Source organism: Pygoscelis adeliae, unplaced genomic scaffold (genome assembly GCF_000699105.1).
Source record: "Pygoscelis adeliae isolate BGI_AS28 unplaced genomic scaffold, ASM69910v1 Scaffold113, whole genome shotgun sequence".
In the NCBI taxonomy this organism is placed as follows: Eukaryota; Metazoa; Chordata; class Aves; order Sphenisciformes; family Spheniscidae; genus Pygoscelis; species Pygoscelis adeliae.
Window position 1 is genome coordinate 6,513,569 of NW_008825108.1, and position 12,834 is coordinate 6,526,402.

The following is a 12,834-nucleotide window of genomic DNA, read 5'->3' on the forward strand; positions in this document are numbered from 1 at the left end:
CCTTTTGCACAAACCGATGTCTTAGGGACACAGATAATTCCTTGCTATTAAATGTGAGCCTTGCACAAGAACAAAGGGGAGAAGGACTTGGGGATTATTGCTAGGTGGAAAACTGGACATGAGCCAGCAATGTGCGCTTGCAGCCCAGAAAGCAAATCGTACCCTGGGCTGCAGAAGAAGCGTGGCCAGCAGGTCAAGGGAGGTGATTCTGCCCCTCTACTCCACTATCGTGAGACCCCACCTGGAGTACTGCGTCCAGCTCTGGAGTCCTCAGCACAGGAAAGACATGGATCTGTTGGAGTGGGTCCAGAGGAGGGCCACGAAAATGGTCAGAGGCTGGGGAGACCTTTTTGCAGCCTTTCAATATATAAAGGGGGCTTATAAGAAAGATGGAGAAAGCCTTTTTACCAGGGCCTTTAGTGATAGGACAAGTGGTAATGGTTTTAAACTAAAAGAGGGTAGATTTAGATTAGATATAAGAAGGAAGAAATTCTTTACTATGAGGATGGTGAGACACTGGAACAGGTTGCCCAGAGAAATTGTGGATGCCCCATCCCTGGAAGTGTGCAAGGTCAGGTTGGATGGGGCTTTGAGCAACCCGATCTAGTGAAAGATGTCCCTGCCCATGGCAGGCGGGTTGGACTAGATGATCTTTAAAGGTCCCTTCCAACCTAAACCATTCTGTGATGCTATGGTTCTATGAATCCCGTGTATAATAGCGCTGACAAGGCTAAGTTGTCTGAACCTCTGTATATGACTCAGGTGTCCCTAAGCTGACAGGGACGTGCACTTGTTTGCCCATACAGGGTTCAGAAGCACCATAACATCTCGGTTATGCTTGCTAGGACAGGGCAAATGCGGTAGTGCTGGGCTCAGCCCCAGCCAGGCTTGTGCATGCTTTCTTGGGGATTTTGTATGTTACTTCAGCACTGAAGAGGAAGCAGCAAGGATCACCCCCACAAACAGCCTAGTGCGGCCAAACTTGTTTTAACCTGCCCTTCCTGCCAAGTCCTTCTCCCTGGATATGTTCCCTTCCTCCACCCCTTCCCCACAGCAGATCTAACCTGGGAAATGCACTCCCTTAGAGCACATCTTGGGGAACATTGATGAGAGAGACAGGGAGGGAAGCTGGCTGGGAAGGGGTTGCGTGGGCAGGGCAGGACGCAGCAGTGAGGAGGAAGGAAGGAGGCTAAGCAGCACAGAAGACCAGAGCAAAGCCCTCCCATCACCTTTAGACTCTCGCTGGATCTTCAGGCAGGGGACAGGCACAGAGGAGAGCAGCTGAAGGCAGCAGGCAGCCAAGAGTTATGAATTTGTGGATGTCTGTTGGCAAAGCTAAGAGGCTGCTGCATTTTGCACCGGATGGGACCATTTAAGGGCCTGTGATTTAATTCCTAGGAATAACGTATCATAAAAGACATGCAGCTCACTAAAAGGTGTTTTACAGTTGCCCGAGCTCAGTGGAGGAGCAGAGAGAGCTGGTTGCTTGCTTAAAGAAGTAGGTATTATTTTAATTATGTTTTTCCTGCCACAGCCATTTAACCATCCAGTAGCACTGAGGAAAATAAAAGGACCTTATGGTTGTAGATAACATTCTCTAATGCTAAAGGACAATACTTGTTGAGGCAGTTTTACCATTTTTCATATAGCTTTGTATATCAGTAGACCCTAGGGTGTCTGAAGAGATAACATGGGGGTTTGTCAGACCTTCTCCTGGAAGATGCCTGGCTTCGACATTGCTCTGGATCCAAATCCCTCATGAATTTGATTGTTTCAATGAAAATCTAGCTGAAGCCAAATACAATACACAACTTAATGTCTTCCTTCCCACTATACTCTTTCATCCCCCCAAAGGCAACTAGCTGCTCCAGGGTACACTGAGGATGAACTGGGGCTTGGTTCTAGAAGCAGAGTAGGTAGCTTTGAATACCCTGGCAGATGAGGTAATAGAAGTTGAATTAAGTAAACTTGAGGCTTCATTCCATGAGAAGTGAGACCTGAAAGACCTTAGTACTGTCAGAAAGAGGCTCAGTTTAATTTCAGAGCTGAATGGTACCACTCTTACTAAATATCACACCTACCTCCTGTAGGACATCATCCCCTTCCTACCACACGGCAATTGGCACTGGAGATGTTGGACTTGATCCCCATACTTAGACCTGAAAGAGAGATTGTTATCAGGTTAATGTATTAAACGTAGGCATCTAATCCAAGCTGGCTGTAACTAGTCCTTTTTATGGTCGAGTTAAACTCTTTTGTATTGTTGGTGCTGAAATGAGTCACTGCTGTAAAATTTCTTAGGTGGCTGCTGTTCAGACAGGATGCATTGCAGGCGTTAGAAAGAGGACAGGAAGAGCTGTTCTCTGCACAGGCGATCTGAGGGTCACCAAAGGTTACATTTTCAGTAAAGGACAAAAATGAAAGGCCAGATTCTAAATACTCCCTTGCTCCATCAATAGTAATGCTGCATCCGTGTATCTGGCCTTCCTTGCCCAAGTGAGCGAGCAAAATTCTCTATGAATGTGTTGAATTTGAAATGTAGGTTTTAACAATGTAGATGCCAGATATTTTCCTCTCTAGTTCTCACCCTGACAGAACTGGGAATGGTGGTTCATGCTGGGCATGTGCTGGATGGCGTAAGTTATGAAGAAAGTACTTCTGCTCAGGCAGATCTCCCACTTACTGAAGCAAACTTCAAGTCAAAAATTGAGAAAAGGGCTTGCATTATCCGGTGGTCATGGGGTTGGCAGGGGCTGGAGGTTGTTGCATTCATAAGAAATAAGATTTCATTCCAATATTTCCTTTTCAGGGGTGGAATGGTTCAGACCAGCGAACAGTATGAATTTGTGCACCATGCACTGAGTCTGTATGAAAGCAGACTTTCTGCAGAAGCTGTCCAGTGAAGCCAAGGAGGGTAAAACGGAATGTCAGTCTCTCGAGGTAATTTCTTTCATTACCTACCAGCAGCTTCTTCAGTTTTACTGCAGAAGAGCGGCTTTGAGGCCAACTTCTGAAAGGATTGTGGACGGTTTGGCAAAAGTATAGAGATTTCTGGACCCTTACTGTATATGAATGTATTGTGAGCTTCCCAAAAATGATTTATAAAGAAGGTACTGTACTGAAACTACACACGGATTTCACGTATATGTCTAAAGGTGGGTTAAATTCTGTAATACTGATATCTGCCATATGGAATGTATGTATGTGCTACTGCTGCAGTCAGATGGACATTGGAACTTCCACAGAAGAAATGTTTATCAAGTGTATAAATGCTTTAACGTTTGCAAACTGTCTTGTGAATGGACTGTCAACTGTACTGTAAAGTGCTATTACTGATTATGTGGTGAGCTTGTTTCCTGGCCACATAATATTCTTGCTGCTAAAATTGCAAGTCTTCAATTATGGATTAAAAAAAAGAAGATGAGATAATAAAAAAATTGAGTCTTGTTTTTGAAAATATTCAAAAGCAGTTAATATTTTATATGGAAATATATGTTCTTCATACTATTAACTATTAAATGTGTATTTACAATAGGTCTTACAGAGCAGTTGCAGAGCACAATGTCTGTTATTCAGTGTGTATGTATTTACCCTATACTGTTGTCTTAGAACATGCTTCTGCTACAGACCCAAATCCAGTGTATTTGTAAATTGTGTAAGTCATTTTACTTTTAAAAGAAACTTTGTAGCATATATTAAATGGTAAGGATTTTAAATATTTGTCTGTCTTTTATTAATACGGGATTTTTTGCTTATGTTGTTTATCTGCTCTATCTCTTTCAGTAAGAGATAGATGCCTTCAGTGATATGAACTGTTCCACGACAGGTTATACAAGAAAGAAAATGCTGCTATGACTGTTTCCTTTACCGTTCAGCAAGAGTTTGTTTTTAAGAGAAATGCAAAGTTGGCATTATGACTTACAGCACTGGGAGGTCTGTTTACAGGGTATAATGAGTTTTTAATGCAGTGATGTTGACTTTGCTTCATACTGCTAATAAATTACACTTGATATAAAACATGTACTGAAGTCTTTATTCTTGCCTAGAGTAGTTAATGCACCGCACGCTCTTGTACCCCCACAAACAGGGACAGCCCAGTACAATTTGGTTAGCCTCCACCATGGCTTCAGACCACTGGAGAGCCAATCCAGAGGACACGGGCAATCTCCCACTGACATGGAGCAAGGTGGATCACCTGATGGGAAGGCAAAACCAGCATCACTTGATCCCTCGGGGGGAGTTTGTGTAAGACCCGGTGCAGACTTCAGAGCTTTGCCTCCTCCTCTTCCCCTTCTCCTCCCCCTCTCCACTTGGCTTTTAGAACTCGTGGAGTTACAAGTATCAATATCAAGATTTTGTTTGATTATGTATAGTTACAAAAAAATGTGTGTTTGTTCCCTGGATATTACAGTATATACTTATTCAGCACCATCCAGATCACCTGCAGACTTGTAATATCTCACAGGCAACGAATTACACAAAAGTATAATCCCCTTTCTTTATTCAACATCATCTCTTTTAGTGTTTGGGTGTTTGAAAACCTTTCTCTCTTTTGCTTGTATTTTTCCAAAATAAAGCAACTAGTAAACTCTGAAGAATCATATGAAAGGACAAAGTGGTGTAAAACTCCCCAAAACAATTGAATAGAAGGAAGTGCTCGTCACTGACTTTTTCCCCCTGTGAAGGCACATTTCCTTCCTAGCCTTCGCTTCACTTATCTGAAGTGGGTTTTTTTAAGAGAAGCATGGAGAGTTGCTAGAGGGAAAATGGATTCTTTATTTCACGTCCTGGTTTCTACCTGTCTTGCCTTGACGTTCTCAGGTAAGTGTCTCTATCCACTTCCCCCCTGCCGCATTGCTCTTTCTGCCGCCGAGCAGAGCCCTCCGGGGTAGCTGGCGACTTACAAAAACCGAGTCACTTCTTCGCTTGGGTTCATACAAGAGGAATGGGGGGCAGGGCCAACGTAGCCCGTTCTGTTTAGATTTCTTTCCAAAGGAAAATAAACTGTCTCCTTCTATGCTGGAGATACATCTTCTTTTTTTTAAGATCTCCTGCTAGACAATCCAGGAGCTGAGCTTTGGGACAAGCTCTTCGAAGGGGAGATTCCTATTTTTTATTCCTACTTTATGAAACTTCCAGAGCCAGGAGCTTTCTGTGATGCTTAGTTAGAAAATACCCAGGTCTGTAAAAACAGGGGGATGACGAATCTCAACCAAGGGAAATAAATACACATGTTGGGTTTAGCACTTTGTAACTAATGAGGCTGGAAATGTTTGAGTAACTGAGTTTATAAAAAGAGAAAAACCAAAACAAGATGTGGCAGGGAGGCTGCATTTGAAATATCCAGTTCCGTGTTCTGTAACAAGTATGGATTTTGTGTTGGTAACTTTGGGGTTTTTTGATGAATGCGTTGTAGTTCTCTTCATTTGAGTATTTGGTGTTGATCTTTAAGTGTGGTGGCACAAAGAATTAATCTAACGTGAATTAGGATGGTCACAAAACTAACAGCTAGAGACGTTGGAGTAAATCCAGTAAAATAGATGTACTTCCTACCAGTAAAGAGCCTCCATTCCTGTAACGGCACAGGCACTGAGAGGCACACAGATTTGGGAATGTCCTCTTATATGTTTTCTTCAGAAACACTATGAGTTTTACTAAAACAATTTCCAGACAGTAAATTATATTGTAAAAAGACTGTGTTGTAAAACAGAAAAAAGACTGAGAGCTTGTGTAGATCTCTGTATGCTTTCAAGTAGGGGAAGTGGGGTGTTTAGAATTGGTATTTAAAGTTAACAGATCTTGGATTTCTTTTACATCCAGTTTAATTTTTTCTTCATTTTTATATATAATGAAGGTCAAGGTGACCTTTGCCACAATAGTTTGCTTTTTGCATTCTCACTCTTTACGTTACCAACACTTGCATCATGTGGGTTGTATGTTCGGGTTTTTTTAAAATAGGTTCAACACATGGAAAGTTCAGGAAAAGTTCAACATATAGAAAGTGGCAAGAGAGATTTATTTGCTGATATATTTTAAATCATCAAGAAGTCGCTTTTTGTTAAAAAAACGTGTAATCTATTGTATTTTTCCGGAATTTTCCTCTTCCAGAAGGGTTTCTGATTATCCATGTCCAGAAACAGCAGTGTCTTTCAGAAAAAAGAGGAGTCATTATGGAAAAGTGCAATATGATCAACCTCAACCAGCAGTGGCAGTGGACGGCAGATGACAGGCTCCTCCATGTGAAATCTGCCCAGTGCCTGAGCATCTCTACACGCTCTGCCCTGTCATCTCGCAGCATCATCGTTGATTGTCCCCAGGCAGTCAGGTGGACTTGCCACGAGGAGGACGGGCTCCTGAAGGTGGCCAACAGCTCGCTCTTTCTCACAAAGCAAGGTCAGAAGGTCATGGCCAAGCAGAGTAAGAAATACCTTCATACATGGATGCAGCTAGAAGCCAGCGAGACGGGAAAACCTGTTTATGTAAATCTGTGCTCAAAGCAAGGTGAGTTATTCCTTCAAGGAAGTATCCTGAAAGTTTTGGTAACAAAAATGTCTCTTTTATGCTAACTCAAATGTTAAAAATGATGATATTTTATTCACACAGAAAAATGTTTTTCATAGTGGAAAAGAGTTAAGAGAACCATAAACAGAACAGCCGAGATGAGTGCTGTCTTTCTCACAGCTGGTGGGGTTTTTAAGCCATTTTATGTTTTCAGGATGTCTCTCCTTCTCTCTACTCCCAATCTTTGGATCAAAGTGCTTATGTGTAAGCTCAGCTCACTATTCTTGTGTCATTTCCTTTTTCACTTGTAAACAGAATTGTGGGTACTAATTCCTAGTACTTTTAAAAAATATGGATGTATAAAAGTCCTTCTCCTCCCCATTCATTTTATCATATAAATCCAGATTCAGTCTGTCAAGAGCAAGAAGACATCTGAAAAGCACACCCATGCATAATTACTTATCTGATTAACCCAAATGCATGATTAGAACAGACATATGGCTTACACATTCACTGTTTACACAGTGTCACTTTTTCCTTAGATGCAATATATATGAGGACATTCAAAATCCTGAAAATAGTGAACTGAATCAAAAATCTCAGAAATTCTTGCAATAGCACTTTGAGATGCATGGGTCTGTGCACATACTTATAAATGTGTTGATACACCAGTGTGGTTATATGTTTCCATATCCATAGCAAAAGGGAAGGTAGAGCGGTTTGAATACTGCTTAATAACACTTTCCTTGATGTCCTGTTGTCAATCCGTCCTGACAATCTTGTTGACATTCTTCTTGCACGCTATTAAGCAGTTCTTCATGGTAAATAAGAACAACCTGCAGAGTTAAGCTTTTTATTGGGGAACACTCAATTTATTCTTGTCTTTACAGGATTAGAAAAAAATGTTTTATGACCCAGTATTTTTGCATATGGCCAAGTTTTCAGAATGTTTAAAAAAATCCTTGTTCTTTCTAACCTTTCTAGCCTCCCATTCGTTGTAAAGCAGGGTACCATTTTTTTCAGCAAATTTGCACTGGCAGAACTCTACTCACAGCAGCAGGACTGCTCACCTGAGTGGAGGTCTGACAGAACAGCTTGCAGAATCAGGGAATGGAAAACTGGCCAAGATGCCACTCCAGCCCTCCCGTATATTTTAGAGATTAAAAAGGCAAAATCATTTGAAGGCCTGTGTATAGGGTGAGTATGGCTTGGTTATTCAAAGACACCGTGAAAAGTTAAGATGAGTTACGCAGGCAGTGTTATTTTCTTTAGACTGCTGGATGAAATGTGGCCTAACAGAGTTAAAGTAACCTTACATCCTTTTCTTAATCATCCTCAGAGGATAAGCAATTTAAGACCAATGAGTACTGAGTAAGACAATTGTCATGGGGTATTAAAGCACCTTCTCATCTATTTACTGTGCTCAGTCATTTAATGAATTTACCTTAATTTTCCTGAAATTCTCTCCATAGACAGGCCTGTAGATCCACTTTAAGAGTCTCACTGTGTCAGTTATCTCCTTTTTGACAGCTCTGGGAAGCTCTGCTGAAAAATCAACAGTACATTATGATCCTCAATACCTAACTAAGAATTCCAGGTATATAAGAAACTCATAAAGAGGTGAAGTAGTGCAAAGAGATTAATTTTTATAATAATAAGTACTACAAGAACAAAATCTAATGCCCACAGTGCTGGTCTTGATGTCCATATGCATGTCAAAATTTTCAGTGTTGGATGTGTAAAATTAGTCTTCCAAGAACATCTGTCTACTTTAAGTGAAAGCAGCAGTGGATCAGCCTAAAATAACATATTCAGTCTATATTTAGCTAAGATAGTAAAAACTGAGCAAAGTCTTTGGAGCTGAAATGGCTGTAAGTTTTTCTACTCCTGACTAACACCATATTTTGATATAATTTACCCTTTGTTTTCATAGTACTCATAAAAATAGTTATATTTTGGCAAAGGAGAAACTCCCTGAATTGCATCCCAAACATCTTATCAGCCCAGATATAGTACAAGCTCCAAACCCAACAACTGCAACTACCTTTTATTCTGGACCTAACTCAAATGCCAAGCATGATTTTTCTGAGCCTGGGGAAAGTCTGAGCTTGGATTTGGATTTCAAATCAGCCATCTGAGATATGTTTGGATATACATTTTTTGCTACAATCCTGACCTAAAGGACTCTCTGTGGAAATCAGAATCAGTTTAAATATATATCCCATCTCTGTTCAGTCAGTGATCACTTCTTTAAATCTAACAGCAGACAGTCCTTTTCACGCAAACCCGTGGTTGAATCTAGCCTCTGGCTGAAACAGCTAACATGAAGAAGGGCCACAAGGTGTCAATCTCCCTTGGGATGGTGAGACTTCAGTTCTCATCAAATTCATGAGCAAATTCTGGGCAGAGAGAGAAATAGTCTCTGCAGTGCTATGGCCTTCTTTTCACTAGCCAGCTGTTGAGGTCAGAGCTTCTCTAAGCCCAGGATCCAGGAGAAGGGACAGGAATGGAAATGGGGAGGAGGAAAACATGGGGAAGGTGAAGGGGTAGAAGGCAGGATGACTGAAAAGAGCAAAAATTTTTGCATGCAAATAACAATTGCGGAACAAAGCCCGTCTCCTCTTGTATGTCTGGAAAGTACCCAGAGCACCGCTAATGCTGACACACTAATGCTGGTGTCATTTCTGAGTTGTGTAAGCAGTTCTTATAAGCTTCTTTTCTTCTGGGTAGGTTAGTTTCAATAAAATATCCAATTAGAGAACAGAGGCAATGCTATGTGGCACCCCGAATATTACCAACAAGCCTCAAAACCACTGCAGACCAAAAATCATTCACTAAGTGGAGAATGACTTCAAACAGGGAGATACAAGTCCAAGCTGTATGCTGCAGTTATTCACCGAGATCTGGAGACTGTCACACAACCTGTAGAGCAGTCTGGATGCAGAAGGTGACATGAACTGTTTTGTAATATGGTTCTCTGTATTGCATTTCTCTTCTACCATATCATACATAGTTGGGACATCTCCTGAAGGAATTGTAGCTGCAAAATCCTAGAGCTGTGGATATCAAGACAAAGCCCCATTTGAAACAGTAGTTGACTTTGTGGAGGAGAATGGTTTTATTACTTACTGTTATGTGCCAAATACTTAAGAACCATAGCGGGATCTACAAAGACATAAAAGAAGTTGGACAAGGAATTCAAATAACAAATACAGCATCTTTTTATCTCGTTTTGTTTGCAGTCTAAAATAGACAAAATATCAGATACTATGTATGAGCCAAAGCCTGATGTTCAAACTGTTACCTCCACAATCCTTCCTCCTTTTCTACCACAGTTTCTGGCCTGTGTCTTCTCTTTCACGTGGGCTTCTCTCTTCCCCTTATCCCATTTTCAGTTTACCTGCTTCATATCAGAACCTGAGCTTATTGAGTTCACATCCCATTGCTGACACTTCAGTGGGTGAGACGGAGGGTAGAAGAGACCAGAGCAGTGCACACTCAGAGCACACTCCGAACCACTGGAGCAGCAATTGCAGAACATGGCAAGAGAAGACACGTACATCTTCTTGGCACTCTTGGGAAAGCAGAAAAGCACCGAAGAAAGGTGGCAGAAGCACAGAAAAGGCAGAAACTCTTACCCATTTTTGTGATCATGTTAATATCTCTGGGCTTTACTTTTTCCACACCTTTAGTGTTTGTAATGACCGCAACAATCCATCCATAGGTTCACAACAGGTTGGATTTTTGTGTGTGTAACCTTTACAAATTTCTCCAGGATAAGTTAGAACAGTGAGAATCAATATTTTCATTCCAACTTTGAGTTGACCCAAAACTTTTTTCCTAAAAAACATTCACTCAAAACCATTTTTATCTCCCTGAATTATTATTTTATAGGATTTTGTAAGTAAAAGAGTTTGCTAACTTCTATGTGAACCCATGAAATACCAACAATGACTTGAAACTTCTTTCTTAGGTCAAAGCAATATATGGCTGACCACTTTTGCTCAGCCCCACCTGGAAAAAGAAAGACATCAATATTACAAGACCTTGTACACAATCCAATAGCATACTGACAGAACCTCAAAGATAAATGTGTTTTTACATATTGCAAAAAGAAATGGAAAAATCTGCAGTGTAGCCTAGGTCTTTGGTTTTCGTAAATTTTCGAAGTCTCAGTGAGCCACAGCGCAGAGAGTATAGACCAAAATCAGCTCAGCTACTTTCATAGGGAAAAAATGGAACGATATGAACAGCTTCCCAGAGCAATCGGGAGGATTGCAAGTCCTGCTTTACTATTTCATCTTCTGCTGCGAGTGCTAACAAAGATGCCAATTCCAGACAGCTATACTGGTAATTTTCATGATTACATTCTCTCCTTTTATTTTGTATGGATCTCTGTGTAGAAGCTGGAGTGAGTTTTCAGCTTCTAGGTGTCTGAATGTAGGTGTCTGAAGGAAGGCCTTATTTCAGTTGTCTCAACATAGGTGCTTTTTGCCATTTGAGATGCTCCAGGATATCCCACCTGACCTCTGACTGCCTACCCAGAAAGGCACAGGTTTCCCATAGGTGCTATGAGAGCCCTGAGCAGATGTCTCAGATGCCCCAGGCCAGTTCAGATTGCACTAAGTAACCATGTTTAGGCAACTGAACCAAGTCCTAGATGTCTACATAGTAGCTACCTTCCTGAGCTCTCTTCAGTAAAGATGTAATCCATGGAGTTAATGGAGTCTAGATACCTTTCAGTGACCAAAAATCTACTTCATGGTGAGCTGGGGCTATCCAGAGTGTCAGAAATAGGGCTGACAGAGCTATGGTATTATCACCATAGTTATCTGGGACGTTCTGCTACCACTGGTGCTGAAAGAGCCTTTAAGTGGCTACTTCAGCATTTCAAAAACAAGCAAGTAAAGGAGCAGCTCAGGATTAGACTGGAGTTTGGAGACATTTGACCTCTCCAACATGAGATATAAACATCACTAACTTCTACAACATTTCAGATAAAGAAGGCAAAAAAATTTCAAGTAGCATAGATTTTGCTGTTTTTAAAAGGTCTACATTGAATGGGAAAGAAAGGACATTTAGTGGATTTTGTTCTTCTGCCACACTTGTACATACAACAGAAATCTGAAGTATGTTTTTTAAATAGAGTCTTTATTTTTGCAGTCTATTTACAAGTAGTTAGACAGCTAAAAAGATAATTCATTTTGTCCTGCACATACAGAGAATTTAAAACAACCCCTTCTAGTTTCAAGTATTGCTGTCAGCGAGTTAGATGCTGTCTTACAGAGTATTTTTTCTTATACAATAGATATCTGATTCATTTATGTTTCACTAGCAGTTCAGCCTTAGTTTTCTGAAACTGTCCTTTAATAGGGCAGGCAGATTGGTACGATGCAAGCTATTTCAGAAAGCTGCACCATGCCAGCTCGTCTGAGTCTGAAGGCACCACTGTGGGGTTCTCAGTACTTGACAACTAATGAGCGCTTTTGCTCATCATACATGCAAAACGTATGGATTTCCTTTTCTTGTAAGCAGCCTGCTGCTGTGCAGATGGATGCAGTCTGCAGTACACCCCATGGATGAAATATGCGCTTAGTCAGAATGTCATAATTCCTCCTGGGTATGCTACTGATGATTACAATGGTATGTTCACACACTGTATATCATTCAGCCACTAGTGATCAACGTCAGTGTCAGTGCTGCAGTTCTGTTCCCATGAACAGTTTTATGACCGATTTCCAAAGAGACTGCTAGAACAATGCTAAACACTTCTGAAAAATCCCACTGTTGAGATTTCTGTGTACTTTACTGATGTCCAGACAGGAGGTGAGTTTTTTCTGGTTTGAAAATTTGGAATTCAAGTTGTGTAGAAATCTGTTTGCTTGGGTCTTACAATATGCAGTTTTCTTTTATAAGTGCCTGCTATTGAAGAAGGGCTATGAGGGTCCTTATGCTAGGACCACAGTGGCTTTCCTTAGAGAATATAAACCTGGATCCTGATTTTCTTGAAGTGAGGGCAGATATGAACCCTATTAAGCAGTCCAATGTAGGATACATGGAAAGTGCTGGTATGTATATCTGAAGTTCCGGTATGGTGTAGTGCTATGCGCAAGCCATTTCCATCCATAGGTTACAGGTAACAGACTGTTGACAGTCTTTGCTGGGAAAGACCCTTTAGCTGGAAACCCAGGGTAGCCCCGAGCTTAACAAGAGGAGTTGGGTTGTGCAGTGACCAAGTGCTTGTTCATGGTACCTCCTCAGGCTGGTGGAACATTTCTGAGGACCAAGCGTTTCGCTTCCAGGAGGGTTGAGCTCTCCCCTCGGCACCTGCAC

The 12,834-nt window shown here is 41.2% G+C and overlaps 2 protein-coding genes across 2 annotated transcripts in view; both read left to right on the forward strand.

Annotated features, from left to right (window-relative positions):
• Nucleotides 1-4,010, forward strand: part of PTPRR (protein tyrosine phosphatase, receptor type, R) — a gene marked incomplete at its 5' end in the record, with an annotated part of 140,483 nt that extends 136,473 nt beyond the window's left edge. The window contains one exon of the mRNA XM_009327549.1: nucleotides 2,810-4,010. Within this exon, the coding sequence (XP_009325824.1) occupies nucleotides 2,810-2,903 (94 nt within the window). The remainder of the gene's footprint in view (nucleotides 1-2,809) is intronic.
• Nucleotides 4,011-4,760: 750 nt separating this feature from the next.
• Nucleotides 4,761-12,834, forward strand: part of PTPRB (protein tyrosine phosphatase, receptor type, B) — a 61,526-nt gene continuing 53,452 nt past the window's right edge. The window contains exons 1-2 of the mRNA XM_009327668.1: nucleotides 4,761-4,821; nucleotides 6,109-6,501. Coding sequence (XP_009325943.1) covers nucleotides 4,767-4,821; nucleotides 6,109-6,501 — 448 coding nt within the window. The 5' untranslated portion in view covers nucleotides 4,761-4,766. The remainder of the gene's footprint in view (nucleotides 4,822-6,108; nucleotides 6,502-12,834) is intronic.